This window comes from Delphinapterus leucas, chromosome 18 (genome assembly GCF_059928025.1).
Source record: "Delphinapterus leucas isolate spDelLeu-1000000601 "Yukka" chromosome 18, BTC_Dleu_Yukka2, whole genome shotgun sequence".
NCBI classification, from domain to species: Eukaryota; Metazoa; Chordata; class Mammalia; order Artiodactyla; family Monodontidae; genus Delphinapterus; species Delphinapterus leucas.
The window spans coordinates 2626987-2651497 of NC_143146.1; the positions used below are offsets into that span (position 1 = coordinate 2626987).

At 44.3% G+C, this 24511-nt stretch overlaps 1 protein-coding gene across 9 annotated transcripts in view; it reads left to right on the top strand.

The window, feature by feature from the left end:
• Positions 1–5557: 5557 nt before the first annotated feature.
• Positions 5558–24511, top strand: part of ANKRD10 (ankyrin repeat domain 10) — a 33347-nt gene continuing 14393 nt past the window's right edge. The window contains exons 1-4 of one of the 9 annotated variants that reach the window (XM_022576751.3): positions 5558–5941; positions 9428–9580; positions 13300–13391; positions 23968–24044. In XM_022576751.3, the coding sequence (XP_022432459.1) occupies positions 5732–5941; positions 9428–9580; positions 13300–13391; positions 23968–24044 (532 nt within the window). In that variant the 5' untranslated portion in view covers positions 5558–5731. The other 8 variants (XM_089899364.1, XM_022576746.3, XM_022576742.3 and 5 more) reach the window with 8 other exon arrangements.

Consider the following 24511-nt stretch of genomic DNA (forward strand, 5'->3'; position numbering starts at 1 on the left):
TCACGCTAGCGTTACTGAGCCAGCTCACCTGTTGACGGTGGTGATCCATGCAGCAGGGCAGGAGAAACCCCTGATCACTGGCTTACTGGATACGCACACTTCCTTTCCGTGAACTGCCTTTTCACATCCTTTGCCTGCTTTCTTTTGTTGTTCACCTTTTCTCATTTCTTTGTAGACTCTTTATGCTGAATACGAATGCTTTATTTGTTGAAAGACTTGCAAACTATTTCCTCCGGTCTGCCACTTATCTTTCACTTTGTTTCCGGTGCCTTTTGTCAGAATGAAGTTAGCAATTATAATATAGTCAGAGCTGTCCTTTTCTTGTTATGGGTTGCTTCATGAGTCTTGTTAAGAGATCCTTCACTACTCTAATGCCGTAAAGATGGTCTGCTGTTTCCTTCTGAGCCATTTTCACTTTTGCTTTCACATTTCTGTCTAATCCACAGGAACTAGATTTTTGAGCGTGGTATGAGCTCTTGGATTCACCTCTCTTCTCGTCCCTCATCCACGGAGGCGACAGCCTGCTCTCTGCTGTGCTTTGAGGAGCTAAGAGCAAGGGCCCACCCTACATTTGGGATGAAGGGGCCAGGGAAGGGCCATGTCAGGTCAGTGTGCTGTCACACCAGCAGCCCTAGGACAGCAGTGCCCGGGAGACAGGCAAGCTCTGAGGGGACACTCAGGGCAGCTGGCGCACGTTCTGAGTGGCTCCAGTTTCTGACAACAAGACCCCCGGGGGCCTGGACACTGTAATTTAGTCTTCAAGAGAAACAAAACATCTAGCAGGAGGTAATACCTCATACCAGGAAGACTTGGTAACTGAAATGTTTATAAATTGCTGGCGGTGGGGAAAATAATAAAGGTACTTTGGAGAACAGTTAGTAACCTAGATCTTCTCAATCTGAAAACACTTTCACATCCACACCCTCCACTGACCCTGACAAAGACCCTTTTGCCAAGCTCGGGTAACGTTCATCTTCTTTCATGAATGAGGAGATGAAGCCAACAGGCTGAGAAATGCTCCCCCAGCAAGGAGACCCGTTAATATGCTTTCTTCACGCGTCCTCGCCCACAGACACAGAGAAAGGGCGAAGGGCTGGAATACTAGCCACAGTGCCCTGGGCCACCGCTGCTCGGGCCTCCCTCCCCCTCCCCCCCATGCTCCCAGGAACGGGGTGCAGGGCTCCAGGGAAGCAGGATGAAAGAGGCACCCACGTGTTGGTCTTCCAGGTAGAGACCACCTTGGGACCAAGTGACCAGAGCTTTTTGCTCCCACCTGGCCTCCTGGGCAAGAGTACTTTTAATTTGACAACTTAACTCCCATTATTTCCTCAGGGGGCTAGGATTATACTCTCCGCGGTAACAGAGATTCCTGTCTGGCTCCATGCTCTTGTTTCTGGAACATTCTTAAAGAATAAATTCAACAGTGGGAGTGTCAGGATGGGCAAGGAAGACGTGACAAACATCCATCGCACCAGGTGCCTGGGTCTGGTCCAGCGAGCAGCTGTCAGCAGCTTCCGCCCAAAGGCTGTGGTTCTGCCTGGAAGGCCGGCCTCAGGGTGGCCACTCAGGGCCTTCCCAACCTGCTCCACGGAGGGGCCACCAACCCCGCCCACGGGGACAGCCGGGCACGTTTAATATTAGCCATGACTCGCTGGGGCTTTTCTCTCCAGTGATAACACTGGGAAATGAAGGAATCAGCTAAGACATTTTAACAGACTGTGTGGTTGCCAAATTAAAGGTCACGGGGTCAGGAGGCGCGAGCGGTCATCCTCAGCGGCCAGCAGGACCCTGCTCGGGAGCAGCCCAACCCGGCTGCCCCCATCTCTGGGTGCCGGCCGGCCAGCCCGCTGTTTCCTTTCCCTTCTGCAAACCTTCACCCTCCGTCCCCATGGTTCCGCTTTCACAGTCTGTTTCTGAAGGGAGTGCAGACCTTCTGTTTCTATTTCATTTTAAGAACGTTTGTGCTAATCACTTTTCTAACAAGATATAAGTAAGACAGGACAAGCAGTAAGATTCCAGAACCTTAAAGTTGGTTATGGCCAAGATCCCTGGTCCAGGGCGTGTCTCTCTTTCTGAAAAGCAGTGGCCAACGGATCTGAGTCTAGCCTGCATTTCACATCACCACTCAGGAAATTTGCACTGAGGGTTTAATGGGGCCCCCTGTCCACAGCGTGAGGACAAGAGAAGGCAACTGTGAACCAGGAGGACAGGCCTCCCCAGAAGCCACAGAGCTGGCCCCCTGATCACGGACCTCCAGAGCTGTGAGAAACACGTTTCTGTTGTTTGAGCCATCTGGTCTGCAGTACTTTTGACGGTAGCCCAAGTGGACCCAGACTCTTACGTCCAATTTTAAGCAGATTTGCCTTCTTCACAGATGGATCCGGCAGCGTGGTGGGAGGTGGAGGGGCGGGGAGAAGAGGCAGCAGAGAGAACAGAACAGTTGGGCTCTGGTCCCGCTTTTAGGCCAGGCTGAGGGCACCATCAGAGTGGACCCTCCTCCCCGCGCTCAGAAGAGTCCCGCCGCCATCTACCAAGTGTGTGGACCCCTCTGTGCATTTCTCACAGGAGCTTCCTTCCACTGAGTGCTGCCCACGTGAGCAATTCCTCACCACACGATCCTTTTTTGGAAAACACAATGCCAATCATAAAGGCAGGCTTGAGTTGGGTTTTGTTTCTAATACATATATTGAGTTTTGAATCTTTCTCTTTTCCATCATGTATTTGAATCATATCTTCAAATACCCAAGTTTGCTTATGTTAAAGAAAAAAATTATTTCACGCTGTTAAAGAAGACATTATTCAGAGACACTTGTTAAAGCATGGAAAGGCGGACTTGATCCAAGAGGGGGCCTCATATGGGTGGAGGGACCCCTGCAGTGGGACTGGTGAGACCTTGTTTTTTTCTTGCAGTAGAGGAAAGAGCTCAGACTGAACTCTGAATGCCACACGGGCAAGCGGGAACTCACAGCCAAGGAGCAGGGTGGGTGTCGGTGGATGGAGAGTTACTAAGAGGAGCCATCAGGGTCAATTAACATCCAGGGTTCTGGCTAAACCGACCTAAGAGGACTCTGGCTGAAGGCAAGCCAGGGTGAGCGGTCATCTGGGGGGGGGTGTGGGAGGGCGAAGAACCCAATTAGATTTGGAGGGTTAGCAGAGATGGGGGCCAGGGGATTCTAGCCAAACCAACTTGGCAGGATTCTTGCTAGAATTGGACAATGCTGAGATGAAGACTCAAGTCCAAAAGTTGAGGCCTCATTGAAACTCAGGGGATCCTGAGTAGAGTTCGGTCAAGGAGAGAATCTTTGTCATTTATTTATGGTTGCTTTATCAAATAAGAAACAAAGGATGTGAGTCATGAAGGCACTCTTTCTCCCTAGAGCTCTTTAAAAACAACAGTCCTAAAGAAAATCTGTAATTAGTAATAATTATAAGAGTTGGGCAAAACCTGGGACCAAGCAATTGGACTGTTGACTGTAGCAGTACTCCCTAGACTGCCCTTTATCATTCTCATACCCACAGTTACCATGCAGCATATTTTAGAGGTCCATCATCATATTAATCTATTTCTAGATAGCTCCTTCAATATGTATATGGTCCGAGTAGCCCTGAGAAACTGGAAAGTCATCTTAGCTGAGGAAGGATGAACCCTAAGCACCCTATCACTGTAACCTGCTTTGTTTTCTGAGACCTTAGGGCTCTTTATGCAAAATAAATCTCAAGGTTAAAAAAAGTCTAACTGTGGGTTGGAAACTGGTCTGGATATTATTCTAAGCTCTGCCACAGGCAGGCAGCTTGTCCCTGAGCAAGTTCCTTGGCCTATGTCTGCCTCGGCTTCATCATTCGCAGAAGGTAGGGTAAGGAATATTACTCCCCTCTCATTATTATGGATGACAAGGTGTGCTTATGTCCTTCTGCAAAATGGGCTGCCTCTTTCCTAGGAAGGGTGGAAGTCATCGCCCAGGTATATATCTTTTTTTTTAATTTTTTAAATTTTATTTATTATTTTATTATTTGAAAAAAATTTTTTTTGGCTGCTTTGGGTCTTCGTTGCTGTGCGCGGGCTTTCTCTGTAGTTTTGGCGAGCAGGGGCTACGCTTCGTTGCAGTGTGTGGGCTTCTCATTGCGGTGCCTTCTCCTTGCCAAGCGTGGGCTCTAGGTGCGCGGGCTTCAGTAGTTGCAGCACGTGGGCTCAGTAGTTGCGGCGCACGGGCTCTAGGGTGCACAGGCTCCAGTAATTGTGGTGCAGGGGCTTAGTTGCTCTGCGGCATGTGGGATCTTCCCCGACCAGGGCTCGGGCCCGTGTCCCCCGCATTGGCAGGCGGATTCTTAACCACTGCGCCACCAGGGAAGTCCCAGGTATACCTCTTAAAGAGATAATTAGATTAAAAGCATCATGGTGTTTACAAAGAAAAATAATTGAATTCTGGAGTGGACCAAGCTCGAAATGGGTTTATAGCATACTTCTACCTTTTTGGTCCAAACAAAAAAGTATTGCTCGAATTACTGAAATTTCCTTTCTTGCCTCATCTAACTGATGGGAGACAGATTCTAAGTCTTGTTCACACTTCCCATCCATGAGTACTTGCTCATTAAGGTGAGATACCCGCTACGTTTTCTCCTTTGCTGTGTCTGGAGCATTTCCCAGTATTTCATCCACTATTGTACTCAACCCACGTTTGTTGTGTGATGAGTAGATGACCGTGTTGCATATTTATACCATAAATTAACAATTTCCGTTTGCTAGGCGTTAGGTTTCTAATTTCTTGTTTTATTAACTAATGCTGCAATGTGCTACCGTATGCATCAATATCTTCCCAGACATCTGGTTACCTACTTAAAGCTGAATTACAGTGATTTAGAATTTTGCAGAAGAAAAAAGGAAAGCAGTATATACAAGGAAAACGAATATATACAAGTGAAACAGACCATAAGGTTACAAAAGTACTGTAAGGAAATAGCCATAAACGTTAATAGTGGTTATCCCTTGACAGTGAAATTACTGATAATCAGAAAAGAATACCTTAAAAAAAAAATCTGTGATCCTCAATCATTGAAAGAGAATTTAGTATTTCCTTGCATTATGCCATGTTTCTCAGTGCTTTTGCCATGGGTTCTCGAAAACATGCAGCCCACCTCGCCCGACAAGCAGGACAGAAAGCGCGGGAACTGCCCTCAGGTCCCCGCAGACGCCCCGCCTGATTAATTGAGCGAATTAGAGCTGCGCAGCCAAAACCTCAGAGGGCCGGGCCCAAACCCCAAACCTGCGCCTCCCGGAGCTTTTTATCAAGGGGGGTCCGGACACTGTCGGGCCTGGGGTCTGGACAGGAGACGCGGCGCAGAGCCCACGCCGCCTGCAGGGCACCGGGAACGGCCTGGCACAGTCCCCTGCCCTACACCCCGCCTTACCCCGCCCCCTGCTCCTGGCCCGGCCCCCCGCCCCTCCCCGCCGCTCCAGGAGTAGGCCCCGCCCCACGGCCCCCGGTCTCCGCCCCCGACGGCCCAGGCCCCGCCTCCTGTCCCGGCGTGTCCCGGCGTCTCCCGGCGCCAGCCCCACTCCTGGCGCCGCAGGCTCCGCCCCGCCCCGCCCCTGTGCGCGCTCTGCTCGGCAGCCGGCGGGACGCGGCGGCGGTGCTGCCCTCGCTCCTTTGTGCTCGGACGGCGGCGGCGGCCTCTCGGGTCCTGACTGGCGCGTCTTCTCTGCTCGCCAGCCCGCGCTCTCCGGTGACGGACCATGTCGGCGGCGGGAGCGGGCGCGGGCGTGGAGGCGGGCTTCTCCAGCGAGGAGCTGCTGTCGCTCCGCTTCCCGCTGCACCGCGCCTGCCGCGACGGGGACCTGGCCGCGCTCTGCTCGCTGCTGCAGCACACGCCACGCGCCCACCTGGCCGCCGAGGACTCCTTCTACGGCTGGACGCCCGTGCACTGGGCCGCGCACTTCGGCAAGGTGGGCGCGGGCGCTTTAAGGCGCCATCTTCCGCGGCTTTGCCCCAGGGTGTCGGAGGAGGCGGGGGCCGAGGCGTGGGGGGCGCGGGGCGTGTCGGGAACGCGGGGCGCCAGCTGGGTCGGCCGCCCAGGCGCCCCGAGGGGCCGGGGCGCATGTGCGGCGGCGCGGACGGTCTGGGCCCAGAGGGGCGCGCGGGGAGTGCCGGGAGCGCGGGCGGAAGAGGGCCCGGCGGCGGCGGCGGCGCCCGGAGGGGCCCGGGGCGCATGTGCGGCGGCGTAAGCTTCGAACGCCGGCGGCTTCCCGGAGGCGCCGCCCGGGCGGGTGAGGGCTCCTCGCCGCCGGCGGTGCTGAGGGCCGGGCCTCCCGCGGCGGCCGGCTCGGGTCGAGGTGCGGAGACGCGGTCCGCGGGGCGGCGCGCGAGAGTCCGGAACCTCTCTGAGGAAAACCTCTGTGAGGAAGGCCGCGGGGCCTCCTGACGCCCCTCCGACGGGGACGCCCGGGCGGGAGACCGTCGCGGCCCGAAGGTCGCGTTAGAGGGTTTCCGTGGTCAGCCCGTCGGCGCCCCCCGACGGCTGGGTCGGGGCAAGGTGACGCTCGGACCGAGTTGCTGGGGGCTTCCGTGTGGAATGTCGTCCGTGCGCTGGGGACTCGGCTCGCCCGGCTTAGGCAAACCTGTGGTGTTTGAAGTGTCACGAGATTGGAAGGGCAGCGTGCTGCTCTGAATTGTGGAGAGCTGCGGCAGCGTTTTCCTCGTCCGTGCGGTAAAGGGGGTTATTCGCTGGGAGCGGTGGCCGCAGAGGGAGGTGCACGGTGCTGTTGTCCAGGGTGGCTTTCGTGACGAAGACGTGGAGACCCCCGTTCGGGGCCTTCGGAAGACGTTTTCGCCCTGACAGGATGGGGTTGGGTTGAAGTCAGGAAACGCTTTTGCGGAGACACAGGCAGGATGATGGTGAAACGTGTTCCCGTCTTGGGGTGAAAAGGTTGTGTTGTGGTTAGCTACCTTTCTGCACCTGACGCGGCCGCTTCGCTTTGCTCGAGGTGCGGCGACGCAGGGGCTGAGCGCGCTCGCAAAGTGAAGCCAGGTTTACGTTAGCGAAGGGAGTGAGAGGGAGTCGTGACGGCAGCGGTGAGAGGCCGGCCGCCTGCGCCCTCGGCCGGGGCTGGGCGACAGCCCGCGGCGCCCGCAGCGCTGCTCCCCTCGGGCACCCGGCGCCGAGAGCGAGCGCCCTCCTTGCCGCCCTTCGCCCTCTGCCCTTGAACGCAGGCTTCCCCAGGCCGAGGGGTGGTCTCCCCGCCGAGGGCGCCTTGTGCACTTTTACAGTAAGCTGCAGGTAACGCTCAAAGCGTTGCTTCCCGGCATCGCTTGTGCCTTTGTGTCTTGGGGACAGGCGCCCTCGTAAGAGGCAGAGGCACGGCTTTCTGGGAGACGGCTCCCCTCGGGATTCCGATCCTCCCAACCCTGGTTGAGAAGGACGCCCAGTAGGACCATCCGGTACGTCCTGTGAAATGCGTCGGCCTCGTGACAAGTGGTTACTTAGACTGTCTCCCAGTCCGAGGCTGCTTCGGGCATCTCCGGGGATTAACAGTAGCCGAGAGCGCTTAGAGCGGTCGATTCACGCCTGTGTATTTTACGGTAAGAACTCACGGAGTCTCTGCTTCCGTAGAAGGCGAGCGGTAGGTGAACCCCGGAGACCAGAAGCTGCAACCAGAGGCATTTACTTCAGGGTGTTCAGTTGTCGTTAACCACAGTGAGCGGAGAGTCTTGGATACAGAAGGGGCCGCAGAAAGTGTCGTTCGGTCTGTGCGAAAAGGCTGTTCGGGCCGCACTCCTGAGCGAAGGCTCCGGGTCCTGTGCCCCTGCGCCCTGCCCACAGCTTCCCTCCGCTTGTGGGCCTGGACGCGCTCGCTCTGCTCAGCCTGGGCGACAGCCAGCCGAGCGAGCGTTCCGCGCGCTGTGAACCCCTCCCAGCCCTCAGGCCGCGTTCCTAGCGACGTGCCAGCTCTGCACGAGGGTCCTCACCTCCTTATGAGGCTTGCTCGCTCCCGGAGGACTGAACGTTATTCAGGAACCCTGATCACGCCTTGCCTTTACAAGCTGTCGCGCTGAACGGTATCTGTACAGAATTCCAAACCGGGTTTTCCACATCCAACCCACAGGTAACAAATTTTAAGTCCAGGGAGCTCTCGGTTGATGTTAAGACTAACCGCTTCTGGCGTACCAAGCGATTTTCACCCGTGTTTCATTTTTGTTGAGCTTGAGACCTGCTCATCTTATCACTAGGATTGGCCGTCATTTTTCGCTCAGTACGTTGATAAAGGCGATAGATAAAAATATACCAAAGTGGTACCTCTTTATCAGCCATTACCCTCAGATTCAGACTCTGGAGGACAGGTCATGTTCTAAAAATCAGTGTACCACCAGCTGTGAGCGTTCATCTCACAAAAACGTTGATGGCAGTGCCCTGTCCTTTACAGGGAAAGGCTTAACTTGCTGAAAGAGGATAAGAGACACGGGGTGAGACCCGACTGTAGCTGCTCTTCGCTTGAGGCCTGTTCTCAGGAGGAGAACTGTTGGCAGTGAGAGCTTTTTCGCCAGCTGCATCGTGCTTTGGGAGGGAAACGGGACCCTGAGGACATGCTGGGCGGAGCAGTGTAAACCTTTGAGGACGGCAGGCCTTCTCCCGCCGTGCTTGGCACACGGGAGGCACTTGCTAAATATTTGTTGAGTGTGCTGGTTCTTCTTCCAGAAGCTAGTACGGTACCGATGCCTGGCTGCAAAGTCCTGTCCTGACCCCTGTGCCTTTTTGTTTTAGCCACCTGCCAGGGGCAGAGCTCACCTGTGCTCTAGGCCTTTCTGTCTTTGATTGGGGGGGGGGGCGGTCTGTACAAACAGTATGAAAAGCCGAAGCGCTGCCCTCTCCCTGGCTCCACACATCTTTTCCCTAAGGAGCTGATCTGGAGCTGGGCCTCAATCGAGTATTCAGCCAGTGCGGCCAGTGCAGGCTGCAGAAAATTGTCTTTGACCGTGAAGGGTTTACCGACCAATCACTTTAACAGTTTTCTTCTTTAGAATAGAGCGTGCAAGTGGCAAACCTCAGTTCTGACAAAAGTCTGTGAATATGCAATCTAGTCTTTTCTGACTTTGGCTTTTTTAAACACTGAGGTATAGTGGATTTACAGTATTATATTGATTTGGGCTTTTTCAGTTGTAGGAAAAACAAAATATTTAAACTTGTGTAGTGTCAGTTGTTTCGACTTTCTATTCCTGTGTACCAACTTTGTTTTACAAGGACGAGGGAAAATGTTCTTTTAAATAGGCCTTTTAAAATTTGTATGATACTGGGAAGGAATGACTTAACTTTGTTTTCTTAAACAGAAAAAAAGTGTATGCCACTCACCTCCATTACAGAACTGAGATTACCTGTGTAGCGTTTAACAGTGTACTGACGTGCACGCCTGTCTCGTCCCCTCCTGCTGTTCTCCAAGCTGGAGTGCTTGATGCACTTAGTGAGAGCCGGAGCCACGCTGGACGTCTCCACCACCCGTTACGCACAGACCCCAGCCCACATCGCCGCTTTTGGGGGACATCCTCAGTGCCTCGTCTGGTTGATCCAAGCGGGAGCCAGCATTAACAAACCGGTAAGGGAGTGCCCATGATTGACGTGCTTGGTTTTTGTTTTCTTCTTCCAGTTCTAATTACATGGTGTGGAGTATTAAATTCAGGCGTTAATTAGAGTTTGACATCTTTACCTGTGGGCTAACTGGAACTTACGTTCGTGAAGTTATTTGTGGATAATTGGCCCGTCACATAGCAATGCCTTGTGTTCAGAGTGCTTTCGCCTGTATGTGACTTACTGTGCCCCACAGTGAGTTGCCCAAGGTCACAGCTGGTGAGTGAAGGAGCCTGGCCTTGAGCCTCGGTTTCCTGGCTCCTCTGCTCACAGCTGCCTTAGCTCCGTTTCCACAGATAATTGTGAGAACACATCTGTTCCAGCACGAGAATGGCAGTTAAGTCATCTGCAGTCATCTGTGTGGTTGTGGTTCAGGTAGCGTGAGCAGGTTGAGCAGCACGAGTTGTCTTCAGGTACGGGCTGGGGATGATGGTCAGACGCAGAGAAGTAGCCAGGTGTCCTGTAGGAAGTGACTCCTGGACACCAGATTGAGGAAGGGTGTTTTAGCAGTGGTTTAAAACAAGGGTCAGTGAGAAAGGGGGGGGGGTGAGGGATAAGGGGGCAGTTTGTTCTCTTTAAGAGACTGGGTGGGAAGGGCGCGCGAGGAGAACCCTGGATTTTAGGCCTGTTTCTGTCACTAAGCTGCAAGCTGGATGTGGGACAGCTCTTTGGGTCACCTGCCACCCTCCACTCTTCATTCTTTCACGCATGCTCCTCTACTGCTTTGTTGCTTTGGTCCGTGAATTCAGGAGTTACAAGTGGGCGACTCTGTACCATTGTGGTGCTAGGCGTCGCCTGTCCCCACTAGGCTCCTTCCTGCTCGTGGATTCTCCCCCCACCCCCTTTTCTCCTGGTAGAAGGGGCACGCCCTGCTTCCTCATCTCTCTGGCCTTGGACAAGTGGTTTACTGGTTGTAACTCAATCTCCCTGTCAGTAAAATACGGATAGCCCATGAGTAGCAGTAATTAATATTTAGTATTCATGTGGAGTTTTAAGTATAAATTTTCTATACGATGATTTTCATTAAATTGTTACATAACACTTAGAGAGATCTAAAGAAATTGTGTAACGCTGCTTTTCAAATCTTTTTAAACCCAGAAGCCCCCTTTTCATGTAATGATTTATAGCGGCTCAGTATTTTCCACAGGTAAAAGGTTTGACACTCTCCTCCTTCCCCCAGCTGCTCTAGACAGCACCACGTGGAAATCCCTCCTCAACTCTGCTCCCAGGGCAAGAGTCCCCAGATCCCACTCTCCTTACAGCTCTCCTCTTGTGTTTAAACAGCCCACCTGGCTCAGCATCCCCACGTCCTCTCACGTACGAGGGTATCGCTTGGGTTTCTTAAGTGTCTTGGCACTGCTCCCGGAAGGGCCTTGGTTAGCTGTGGTCTCGTCCGAGTCTCGGCTGTCGGTTTGGACTGCTGCGACAGGCACTCACTGACCCTGAGGCCCCAGTAGGCTTTCTGTTGGCTCATCTCAAGGTAGACAGTTTTTCTCATTTCCCACATAAACTTATGCAACTAGATGCAGGTTTTTCTTATTCTTTGCGTGCCTATAATTTTTTGAACCTTAGCATACCTTTTTTTCTTTTGGCATGTTAGTTTCTTACCATTCTAAGTTCCTTTTCCTCAAGTTTAATAGAGACTTTCTGTGCCATATCTAAGGTGGGCATGAGGGGTTACTGAAGCTCAGATGTGCTGTCTGGAGGCTCGGTGTTCGAAGTTTACCCAGAGAGGAAGTGAAGTTAGATCTTAAGTGGTGGCTGCCCGTGGCTGTCGCTTCTTGTAAGTCATCATCTCTTTAGTGACCCTTCTAGAATGGGGCTGGCATTTGGTATTGCCTTTAGTTCCTTGTAACTAGATTAGAAGTAAGATTGTTTTAATTAAAATTCAAGGTGACTTGTCCGTTTTCAGATCTCTGGCACCTCTCCCACTGTCCTTTATGACTCAGAGTTTGCCAGCAATAGTTCTAGAATCATATTACAGACTATTTGGTATTTTTGAAATATGACTGGTCTGAACTTGAGCTGTGAGTAACCTTAAAATGGCTCTTTGCTCTCATTCTCTTGGTTGCAGTTTTCTTTAAATAGTGTTTATTCTGCCCTTCCCAGCTTAAGTAGGCTCCTCGTATAACACACAACAGGAGCAGGGTAGCTTCGCTTTTTTCTCTGGCATCTACTGCTGTCCCACCCTGTTCTCGAAATAGTATAGAAAACATTTTTCTTCTGGTACCAAAGATAGCTTTTAAAATCCTTTTTGGTTTTCTTGAGTTTTTGTGGTGTTTGTCAAAATCTCACCTAAATCTTAGTTCTACTTTTCCTGGCAAAACGTGTACGTAATTTTTATTTGTCCTTATTATGTACCTCCTCTCTCCCTTCCTTCCTCTTTTCAGACAATAGGGTAGGTTTTCCTTTTGTTTTTTAAGTCTGATTTCACTAGATAGTTCCCTGTATAGCCTCATGATTTTGTTTCTTTCTTCAAAATTGGGACTATTCTGTTTGGAACTTTACGTCACTTTTGAGCTTATACATAACTTTTCCCTCCAGTAAGTGGTTGAGTCTCTCATATTATATTTTTCTGTGAAATGCTCTACCACTCCTTTCTGGTTTAGTCCTCACCTCAGTTTTCCCCCCGTGAGTTAATATTTCCAAGTGCCATGCACTGTGCACCATTGCCCCACTCCTGCTTTATGTCTTTATCCCTTAATTATGTGTAGTTTTCTCCTGCCAAGTTCGCATTCAGTGGTGATGGGATGTGAGTGATTCAGGAACTGTTGCTGCTTAGTCAGTTGGCATTTCTGAGGCAGAAAGTCCTAAATCAGTTTTTCTAATGGAAACAACTTCCTTCTGTTAATCGCTGTATCTTTCTTTACCTTTGTCTTTTTACCTGAGAGCCTATGAAGGAAATTGTGTTTCACATTTTTTTTTGGTCCATTCATACAGTGTAAAGTAATTCTTTTTTTTTTTTTTTTTTTTCTGATTCCTGTATGAGTCTTCAGAGTCATTTCCCCGAGTCTGCTCATTTCCTATGCCTCCTTCAACATTGTTTCCTGAAGGGTCAGTCAGGTTCTGATGCATCCTTTCCAAAAGTCCTTGAACAAAGTCCCCCATCACAGAACAGCCTGAGTTGTATACAGAGCTGCCTGTGTTTGACCCTATGTTCTCCCTTCCCATTTTTTTTCTTGACCCTTCAACCTTAGGGGTCTTGTCTAAAGTATAGCCCTAATTCAGGCTCGAGATAAAAAATCCAGGGGGAGGCACTGGTGTGTCTCGACTCAGGCTTTCCTATGGTGGCCATAGGTGAACGTGGGTGGACTAGACCAGACGTTAGCTATTAGGCCTTGATTACTATTTTTTGGTCTGAAGATAATAATTTTGGGTGTTATATGCATCTGTGCTGTGATCCATCATAAAAATTATTTCTAAATTGCCACCTAGAGTGTACGTGCTGTCATGGTTGGAGAGGCCCCATGATTTTTTTGTTCTTGACCTAAGAACTCAGGAGAACGTGCTCCTTCCTTGGTCTGCTTTTATTTTCTCTTCACGTCTACATTTCTTTGTGTTCTGCTTCAGATTTGGCTCACCTTAATCCTATTTCAGAGGAATGAGATGGTACGTGGCCTTTGTTAATTAACTTTAGAATGTGGAAGTCTTGTATGGATCTTAATGCTTTCCTTTTTGTTGTTTCAGGACTGTGAGGGCGAGACTCCTATTCACAAGGCGGCTCGCTCTGGGAGCCTGGACTGCATTAGTGCCCTGGTGGCTAACGGGGCTCATGCCGAGTAAGCATCTTCATTTATTCTTGCCAACCAAAGATGTGGTCAAGGGTGTCGTGTTTAGAGACAGGATTTAGAGCAAGCAAAAGTTCTGAGCTTTGTTTTCAATATTGGTAATAGAGTTTTGCTTTTTAGATCAGTTGGCGTTAGTGAGCAAGTTGTTGTGTGAGTTGAGTTGACCACTAGCAGAAGGGGCTGAATCCCAGCAGCCTCAGCGTTCTTGCCGTGAGAGAGAGAGAGCATATTAGGGTAGAAGGAACAGTTAACTCATTAAATTTGGAGCCTGGCATTGTTGACTTTACCATTGACTAATTGTGTCACTGTGGGCAAGTCTTCAAACTTTGCCAAGTTTTAATTTCAGAATGAGTGCCTCGAATTGGATTAGAATATCTTTTCAGGCCTCTCTGGCTCAAAAAAATTCTTGCAGACAGTTAGCTTTTCTTAATTTTGCTAAAAAGATGGTTTCCTCATCTTTTAGCAGATATGAGAACATCTTATGTTTTAAAACCTGTTATGATTGTTCAGTGATTTTATAATTCCTTGTAAAATGGAACTGTACACATTAAAGACTTAAAAACTCACTCTGAGTTTTTGATACTGATGGCATTATTTTAGAATATCCTTGTTTTAGCCCAGTTTACATCAACTGGCTAATTTCTAGCTTGAGAGGACAGTATTAACATTTAAGTGTATTAATTTTAAAATGTGATCTTGTATGCAAATCATTAGCTAGCCATGGCATTATACGTTTATTTCAGTATTTAATTCATTTGTATTAACTTTCTCTTAAAGATTCATTGTAAAAATTTTTCTTCTGCAGTTCACAGCATTAACAAAATGGATGCGGTTTTCACCCTTAAATATTGAGTGTAAGCTATAGAGCTGTAATAACCAAAATAACTATGATAATATCAGCTTTTTTGTTTTACCTTGAGTGTCTTGAATATTTTATAAAAATTAATTACAAACCACTTTATTCTAATTGGAAATATGAAAATTTAGACTTTGGGAGAAATAAAACCCACAGAACTGACTTAGTTTAACCCTTTGGTTTCCACTTCATTGTTTTGACTCTGTATTATAATAAATATTGAAAACAGATCCTGGACAGCAGAACCATATAGGTTAATGAAAGGCCTGTCTGATACCAAGGGCTATCAGTAGGCTCTTAGTATCTTAGCTTCTGTTTCATTAAGTATTATTGTTAAGATTAGACATTAGTTTGGGCTTGGATCATTTACTTATGTAGCCATTTAGTGTTATAAATATGACCTGTGTTAACTGTTACATTGCAGGGAACCTTGTGAGTTCATATGTAGTTATAATTTAAGGTAACGTAAAAACAATTGATAATATGAATATATATTACACAGTTTAGAAAACATCAAGATGATTCTCATTGCATTGCTTTAAAGCAACGTTGTAGATGCAGTTTTCTTAGCTGTTTTTTAGATTTAAAGCTTAAATCTTTAATTTTAACAACAGAAGCTTTGATTATAAAATACAGAGTCGTAAAATAATTGATTAAATTCCTTAATTGTCATTTATTGAAATAATGAATAATTAGAAGTTGATCTTTTCAGTGACTTATCTTTCTAAACAGTACTCTAATTGGTCCTGAGCATTTTATTACTAAGATGTTAGTTTTATTCACTTTAATGGATAGTTTAATCCTTTGAACCAATAAATATCTTTCTTGCGCTATGTCCTTTTTTTAATAGGTGTCTTTTTAAAATGAGATCATTTTATTTACAATTCTGTCCTTGTTACAGGACCCTCGAGTGTCTCTTTCCCACCAAGTGTGACTGAGCATGGCCTCGAGTGCCAGTTTGTTTTTCCTTCTCAGTATAAGAGCCACTCCCTCAAGACCCTGCATATGGTGATTTCCCTTGACTGAACTTTCAGATATTTTTTAGAAGAAATATTTAGCCTGAGCCACCTAGCCAAAAGCAATTTTTAAAATTATATGTCTTTGGCCTGGAGATAGAGCACAAGTAATCATTATTTATTGCTATTGTATATGTGGTTATTTAGTTTTAACATCTAGATAAAATGTCAGTTTCGCCAGTAAGCTAAATTGTACATTGCTTTTTAATATCTATTCTGCACATTTTTATAGTTTAACACTTTTAGTCTACCAACAAATAATAGTTTGATTCCCCCAAATTATGGTACTTAGAGCTCTTTTATTTGTTTCCTGTTATGTTGCTCATATGGTAAAGTGTAGTCCTAGCAAATAAAAACGCCTTTTTCTTTTAAGGTCATCAAGGGGCCCAGAATTAATTTACTTACTTGAAGTTAACTTATTTTGTTCCCAGTTCAAAGTGAGCCAGATTATTAATTTTAATATTACATGCTATAGTGTTTGGGAATTGGTGGAAATTTTTCCTTTTTCCGTGACCAGATTAAAAGCTGTCTTGTATCAGTATTTTATCACACTTGGTGGTAATTAATAATTTTGTTGTTAATTCCTACTTTGCTTTTTATATATTTGCTACGTAAAGTGGCCAAAATCTGAAGTTGCTGCTTTTTTGGTCATGGGGTAGATAATGGTGAGGGCAAGCGTACCAGGCATCTGTGGCTAGAACGGTTTGTTACATAACCTACTTGTCAATGTAGGCTGCATCTGTAAGATAACGCATGTCAGCTGCTGTGCATCGTAGCACATTTTCTAGCACCACACGTGAGTATGTTGATGGAGTTTCTTTTTCTTCTCTTGTTTTACATCTTGAGTTTTGGTGCCAAGTTTTCTTTTTCATGTGAGGTTTTGTTTCTCCTTATATGATTGTCATTGTTACTTGCCACTGTTTACATCTAAAAATAAAAACACACAGGATTAAGTGTCAGTTCTGTGACCAGACTGAACGCTTGTATACTTTAAATGATCTAAACCTCTACAGACGCTTCTCACTCTCATTTTTTTCTCAAGTAGGGAGTTTTTATTAAGTAAGTTAAACTGTCATCATCCTTAACTCTGCTTATATGGCAGTTCAGTTCTTCATTGCAGCCAGGATTTGAATGCCACTTGCTACACACAGAGGGTTTTTGATTGGAGGAAGGACATATAATAACATGGAAGAGTTGTTGCCTTATTTTTCTTTTGGATGATCAGATAAGTAACAATATAAAATTAAGTTTTAATGTGATTTCAGAGAAGGACTCTTGAAAATTTGCTGTCTGCTGATAATTAAGACCACCTTTTATGTGACCAATGAGGAGAAGCAAGAGAGCCTATTTGTGTTCCCACAGGCCAGCTGGGCACTGTTCTGTTCAGGTGACTGGGGGCTCTAGTCAGGCCAGTGGAAGATGAATGTAACCTGCATGGTGATTCAATCAGACATTTCCTCCCTGACTCCAAAAGATTGGGATCGATCCTGAATGTTTATGTGTTGCATTTATTTTTACAAAAGAAAAATTTATATATATATCAATAAATTTTTTAAAAAAGACCTTTTACAAACAACTTTGTAAAGTACACATTTCTAGCCTTGAATTATCTTGCCTTTTAGTATTTTGGCACTGACTGATTTTGGTTATTTTTGTCTTTATTTTCTTGAGAGATGTAGTAGAGAATGTTTCCATATCAACCAGATATAAAAGTAGATTTTTTTTTTTAATGCCTCAGAGTAGAAATAAAGGGATTTAGTGGGATTTAGAGATTCAGAATTGCTTGCATCTAAGGCCAATTTGCTAGTCCATTTTAATACCACATTATACCAGGTGCCAGTGTTTAATTATGTTGTGGCAAAGCCCCATAGCTTTTTTGTAGGAGAGCATTTCTGTAGAAGCCATTGATTCTGTGGTAACCAGATCTTCCAGTGGGTTACATATATTTTAACTTAATTATTTTCATCCCAAGAGGAGCTTAACTATGAGCATCAGATAGCTAGAGAAGCATCTGTAACCTTATATATAAGCAAGTCCAGTGATTCACTCTGAAAAAATCTTTCTTGCCTAATTTAGAAAATAGACACAGTTGGCTTTAGTAACAGAAGTCTTAAAATGTGGTCATAATAGACTTTTGAATGTTGCAGGAAAAAGTATTTTGCTGAACTTTTAAAAATTCTTAATTGAAATGGAGTTGGTTTAGTTTGGTCCATGTTTATGACCCACCTTTATTTGCTTACCCGTAGAGCTCTGTCTAGAAGCAAAATTTTCATTAGGGCAAATCATGTGATGAGCATATGTAATATGAGTGTCGGAAGTTGTTTTGCAGCTTTTGCCCTCGGCAAACTTCATTAGACATTTATTCATGTTTGAAGTTTGTGGTTTCTTTTCATTTGTTCACCTATTTGCCCTTCAGAATAATAGTCCAACCATGAAATTTATTAGCAGTGTAACTCTGAATTAGTGGTTTCTGATCTTGGATCCTGTGCATTCCAGTCCTGACCTAGTGTTCCCTCCCTGACCTACTTGTCACTACAGCAGTCTTGTCTGATCTTGCAATTTCCTGGCTCATTTTTCCTTTTATTAAACTGTTGCAGGCAAGGTGGAGGAATTACTTCCCGAGATAGCTGATGAAGTTCTGCCTGCTGGAAAGGAGCAGATAGATAGCAGGCTGACAGTATTCTAGAGTTGTTGACAAATTCAGTTTAGAATTTTGATTGTTTTTCATAACAGCTTGAATAATATATAGGTTTTAATATTTGTTTAAGCACTGCTTTTATATAGTGCTTTCAAGTAAAACCAGTGATTTCTAGATTCAAATGTCTTTTCCTTTGCCTAAATTATAGTGGGAGCAGGTTAAATATTTCATCAGACTCTTTGAATGATGCTGTTGTATTTTAATGTATGCAAACATAGCTGGGGTTCAGTTGCAACATAAAACTGTCCTCGGTAATGTTGAACTTGAACTGAAAACTTGGCACCAAATTTATTCAAGTAGAAACTTTAAAAAATAGTTTCTTCCTATTGTTACCTGAAGAATATATTTAATAAAGTCTTCATAATTACGTATTTAAGAGTTTGGATACCAAAGGGTTAAAAATACACGTTTTCCTTTTACTGAAGAAATTTTAGATGTTTGTAATGTTTTGTCTGTACAAATGGACATTTAGTAATGTTTTTTTATCTTTTTTTTTTTTTTTTTAATGATTCCATGTATTTGCTTATTTCCATCTAGGAATAGTTACTAATGTATTTGAGATACAGCATACCAAATTTTAAAGTAACCAGAATCGTGAGTTAATGGTTTTTAGTCCATACTGTTAAACTTTTGTTGAAATAACTGACATAATTAAATTGGCTTCATGCTAAAAATTACTAGAAGTAATTGAAAAGGCAGTGTTTTAGAGCAATAGCTCTTGGTCAAGGTGGTCACATGACAATGGCTTACGCTCAGTAAATGTGCTTCTGCACCTCATGTATGTATATGTATTTTTAATCAAAATGTTGCCTGCAAATATGTGATCCCTTATTATTTAAGTTTCCTGTTTTATGAACCATTGCCCGTTTTAAATCACACAGAAGATTCTGAATCTGTAAAAACTACACATGTCAATGTTTTACAGCTACGTAATTCGAATTGACTTGATTTTTTCAAGTAATCCTAGAAAGGGGGAGCATTCCATATAGAAACTGCTGAAACTGCCACAGGTGCTTCTCCGAAAACCTTACAGTTGTGGCATTGAATGTTCAGTATGGCTTCCTTTCTCCACTCGAGGCATACTGTTGAGGTATTTGTTGCGGTGATTGGTTTTAATGCTAATCTAGGAGTTCAGATATAGATTCTTTAGATTTGCATGCTTTGCTTACCCTAATTTATGATATCTACCTATTTACTTGTAAACTAACAATAGTTAAGTTGAGATCAGAATTTTAACAGAAATATTCTTTATATGAAAATTGTGGTCATCTTTTATTGTCACATGGCATTAACAAAAAAGAAAACATCCTGAAGGTGATGTGACAACTCAGATTCTGAAAAGTATATTTCAGATACTTCCTGATCCGTGGTTTTGCAAATTAAAAAAAAAAAAAAAAGAAAAACTTATTAGAACGGCTTCTCATATTCTGACGTTGTGACACTATAAGTGGAAAATAGATGGGGGATTAGCTGGCAGCAGAGTGGAGTTTTGTTTTAAAGTTCTTTGGGGAGACACTCTTAGGTATAATAAGTCTTAACATTCTATTCAGAATTTTATTACAGAAAATATAGTATATGAGCCTTTATGTTTTAACTTCAGTAAAGTTTTAAAAAAGTTTATTTTGCCAGTTATTCAGCAGGATAAATAATTCACAGTAAATATTAGTCTATGCCTTCCCATGTTTTCATATTGCAATTTTGAAAGAACACTAGGAACTACTGGGAGAAAATGGGTAGCCTGCCCAAAGTGACTTTTCATAGTCTCGGTGAAGGTTGTCATAGCTTCCGTGACAAACTGGAGCGAGTTGATTTTTACTAGTCTAAGAATCTGATCATGTCAACTCTTAAAGAAAGTCAGCTTTAAAACTTCAACAGACTAGACCCAGTTTGGACATCAAGTTGACTGGTGTCTGATTTTTTTAAATCTCTGCCCATTTACAAAGATTTTTCAAACGGATACCAGAGGGGGCCAGAAAGGTGAACTGGAGCTTTAGAACAGCCTCACAGCACGTCCCCCATGGGGCTTCTTGCTGTCAGAAATGGACAGAGGTACATTTTACATGAGGCGTCATCTGCCCGAGTGCAGTAAACCAAAGTCACGAAATTCATGTGTGTTTTTTAAAGACTTAGTCTAAAAATATTGTGTACACTTTCATTAGTGCCCCAATTCTCATGCAAAATACAGTTTTTGAGAGTAATTTTGAACAGTATCTTCCAGATACTGAAAATTTCCATTTGGACTAGTGTGTGAAGACCACAGTTCAGATTAACTTTGTCTTTAGCAGCCCCTCACTTCGGGTTGGTAGGAGTAGTCAGCAGTGAGCGTAGTGTGGCCATGTCACACCTGCAGTGATACCTCGGGATCGAAGAGTGAAGGCTTGACTGTTGAAAAAGTACTGTAACAGAAGAAAAGACCAAATTCAAATGTGAAATTATCACAGAACCTGTAAAATCCTAAATCACATTCATGTGCCCAGCTCCCATTGGATTTTAGGGAAATCGTGGAGGGTTGCTTAGGGTGAATATCCGCTTAAACGTGTAACACTAAATAGAGCTGAAGGGTTAATACATTGATGATACGTTCTAACCAGGAGAACTGTTTCAGCTCCTAAAACGTTAAAATTGAAACATGCTTAACAAATAGGAGAGCATATATGTAAAAGTGCATTTAAAGGCCTGAGCCTCTTTTGTTAAAGTGTTTTAAGAACTATAATTCTTATTCTTTATGCTGCTCTTCACCTAGAAACCCACGTGATTTTCAGCCTCTGTGTAATACGTTTGAAAACCCCTTCTGCTTATTAAGAAGTGACTTGAGGAATTCAGACCTGTAAAGACAGTTTCCGCCTCATTCATATTAAGCACGTCGCCTAATTCAGTCGTAAGACACTTAGAACTTTTAACAGAGAACACTCAGGTGGAGTAGGAATGATTATTTCTTCTGCATGCTCTCTTAAGGTCTTTTATTTTACATTCTTCTGAAGTTTACCTTTAGATATTCTCTTGATATTTAACATTTTGTGATTTAACAGATTTGGCAACTTCTAAAAAGTTATTTTTTTGTTTGAATTGAATAGTGCAGAAAATTACCAGGGAGACAGTTTTCAGGAACCCATAGGCATCTGTTATTTAGAGTAGGGGACTAGTCAGAAAGAGAAAGACAAATACCATGTGATATCACTTATACGTGGAATCTAAAATATGACACAAATGAACTTTTACGAAACAGGAACAGACTCACAGACATAGAGATCAGACTTGTGGTTGCCAAGGGCGAGGGGGAACAGGGGAGAGAAGGATTGGGAGCTTGGGGTTAGCAGTTGAAACTGTTGTGTACAGAATGGATAAACGACAAGGTCCTACCGTAGAGCACAGGGAACTGTCTTCAACGTCCTGTGATGAAACATAATGGAAAAGACTATGGAAAAGAGTGTGTGTGTGTGTGTGTGTGTGTGTGTGTATATATGTGTATAACTGAATCACTTTGCTGTACAGCAGAAATTAACACTGTAAATCAACATACTTCTATAAAATAAAATTTTTTTAAAAAGAGTAGAGGACTAGTTTACCAGTATCATCTATTGATTAAATGTTACTCAATTGGTCCAGCCCATTGTTTGTTTTTGTATGGCCCATAAACTAAGAATGATTTTTATGTTTTTAAAGGATTGAACAAAAATCAAAAGGATAATATTTCATGACACGTTAAAATATATGAAATTCGAATTTCAGTGCCAGTAACTAAAGGTTTATTAGAACATAGCCAATGCTGTGTTCACACATCATCTAAGGCTGCTTTCAGGCTACAACGAGAGAATGGAGACTGTGGCCCGTAGAGCTTAAAGTTTTTGCTGTCCAGCCCTTTACAGAAAAAGTGCCTGCCCCGGATTGGTGATCCCAGTCATTCCTTTCCACCCAGTTTTTGTGCACCATACGATTGCAGAGCCACTTGCAAGGTTTTAAATATGAGCAGAGCAGAATTAGCGTGTTAAACTACGGGTAAAGAAAGGAGGAATGAGTGGGGGTACGTAGGGAAGGAGATGGGAAGGAAAACATTCGGAGGTAGGAGAGGGAAGTGGGCGGTTCTGCTGGCCTGTTCCAGGGTCAGGTATTAACGGACCTTTCTGCTTTAGAGGAACGTAAACACTGTTAAACTGAATGTTACATTCAGTCCTTAGTAACTGAGAAATAATATAGTTGAAAACTTCTGTAGTTCCACCAGAAGTGGAGAAGGGATACTGTATGTTCCTGTTTCTAATAATACTACTGTAGGGATAGTGCCAAAATTATAATCTCCCAGTTAATTTTTCCAGTTACCTTACGTCCCAGATTCTGATATCTGTCCATACATTTTCTGGAATGTTTTGAACTCCCCTTTGGATCTCTCTTTGGATCCCTCAGAGTTATACGAGGAACCAGTTGAAGTTCAGTTCGGCTTGTGATTTTTCTTACTGGCTGGGTCCACACATGAGGAGTACATAGCATGAGTTGACTCTAGTGGCTGTTCTTTCGAGTTTTGAAGATAATACTTCACACCACCTGGAAATCTGATTGGCTTCGTCCAAGCCGAGTGATGTGCAAGTGTTGGGACCACTCGTGGTAGTTGGAGACGGGCAGGAGACGCTGCCTGTGTTCTCAGGTGCAGGCAGGCGCTCCCACTCAGACACTTACAGCCTCTGTGGTCTCCGGATATTGGTGCGCACTCGCTCTTTCTCTTTAAGGCTGTATTTCCTTGCAAGAACAGTAAACTTGCTGTTCTAACTCAGATTCAGTCTACTGTTCAGTTTCTGAATTAAGAGTAAAGGAATTGAGTGTAGTTTGGATGTTCTTGTTTTCAGTGACTTAGAAAAGTTGGCATGCTCCCTGAGCATCTCAGCTTTCTTCAGTGAACTGGCATTTAGGGCGGTAAATACCATTTAAAAAATCTGTGTGCTGTTCTTTATTTTATCATCCACTGAGGAGTAATCTTTACTGTCAGCGTTATTTGTCCTGATTTTAAGCAGCAGCTTCTCATTTCTGTATTCTTTAATTTTTGGAGAGCAAGTTCATATTTATCTATAGAAATGATCATTTTTTAAACTTTGCTTATGTTCTGGGTCTTCGTCTTTTCAAATTGTGTAGAGTTAAATTTTTTTTTTAATTTTATTGCAGCTACTTATTCTGTTCACATTCTTGATAGAGTAGACCTTTTTGGACCATTCACTCATGATATCTTCTGAAAATGTAAATACACCATTTAAAAAAATTATCCAGTGTTACACTTGCTTGAATGTTAAATTTCTATAACATGTTGATATTAAAAATCAAGTATGTGATCATTTTCTATACACATAACTAATGTAACTCACTCTACCCAAACTTTGATATTTCCTCTCTATTTAATTCATATATCAAAATATTGTGAAATTTTAGAATAATGTTTATCAGAAGTCATAGCCATGAAATCAAATAAAAATGTCAGTTTTAGTTCTCAGTAGCCATGCACACAGCTGCCTTATATTTTTAAGAAAATATTGTTGGTTTTGGGGATTTTCAAGTTTTGTCTCTTTTATATTTGATCAGATTGAGTTTGGGCTTTTGCCTTTCTTCAAAATGTATGATACATTTCTTTATCTCATGCTTTTAAAAGTGGGAACATATTTAGTGATTGTCCAAAAGTATATAGCTTTTTCATTTCTGAGCTTGGAACCTTCTGCGTATGATGGCTGGAAATAGGAATACAGGGCTTATTGTTATGTTTAAAATGGAAAATCCTTATTTGTCCCTGATTCTGTAGTTTTCTCCCTGAAATGGCTTTTTTTTTCATTCACGTTAATCTAGGGAAAAAGCATCCAGGGTTGTGCCCTGTTCTTTCGGGAACAAGACAAGGCCTGTGTTTGGTCACAGCTGCACTGTCTGTGGCAGAGCTCGCCGGGAGGTGTGGTACTGCCTCGGCCCTTCAGTGCTTCTCCAGTTTCAGTGGATCAGTGTGCAGCTAACAACCTGTCTTGCTTTTTACAGATTTATTTCACAGAGCAGTGTATTTTCTTGTCTTCCAGGGGAACTTCAACGTGGAGTTGCTTTTGTTCCCTCAGTTTTTATTGTTTCCTAATTAAGATATACAATTTCAACTGGTTCTTTCGTATTCATCTTATTTAGAGCTTTCATTTATATTCTGCCACCACTTCTGATTTAGTCTGACTCTTAGCTAATGCAGAGGACATCAGACCGTTACTTGTTAATGTTATTAGCCACGCAGGATGATGTTGATTCTTTTTGATGGTAGGACTCAGCCTAGGGGGATGAGTTCCTAGGACAGTATTAGAAGGAAACACCCACTCAAATGCTCTGAACTTCTGCAAGTTTTCCTAAGGCCAGAAAACAAAATACAAAAAACTCAGCTTTTCAGATCTCCAGTCTGATGATAAATTAGTCTCAGGACATGCTTCTAAACTTCCACTTATAGTGTCACATGTTAGCACAAATTCTGGCTTGTCGTTAAGCCAGTTGCCTTTGTTGTTAGGAAGCCAATTGTTATAAATGCCATGGACAATTCAGTACATGT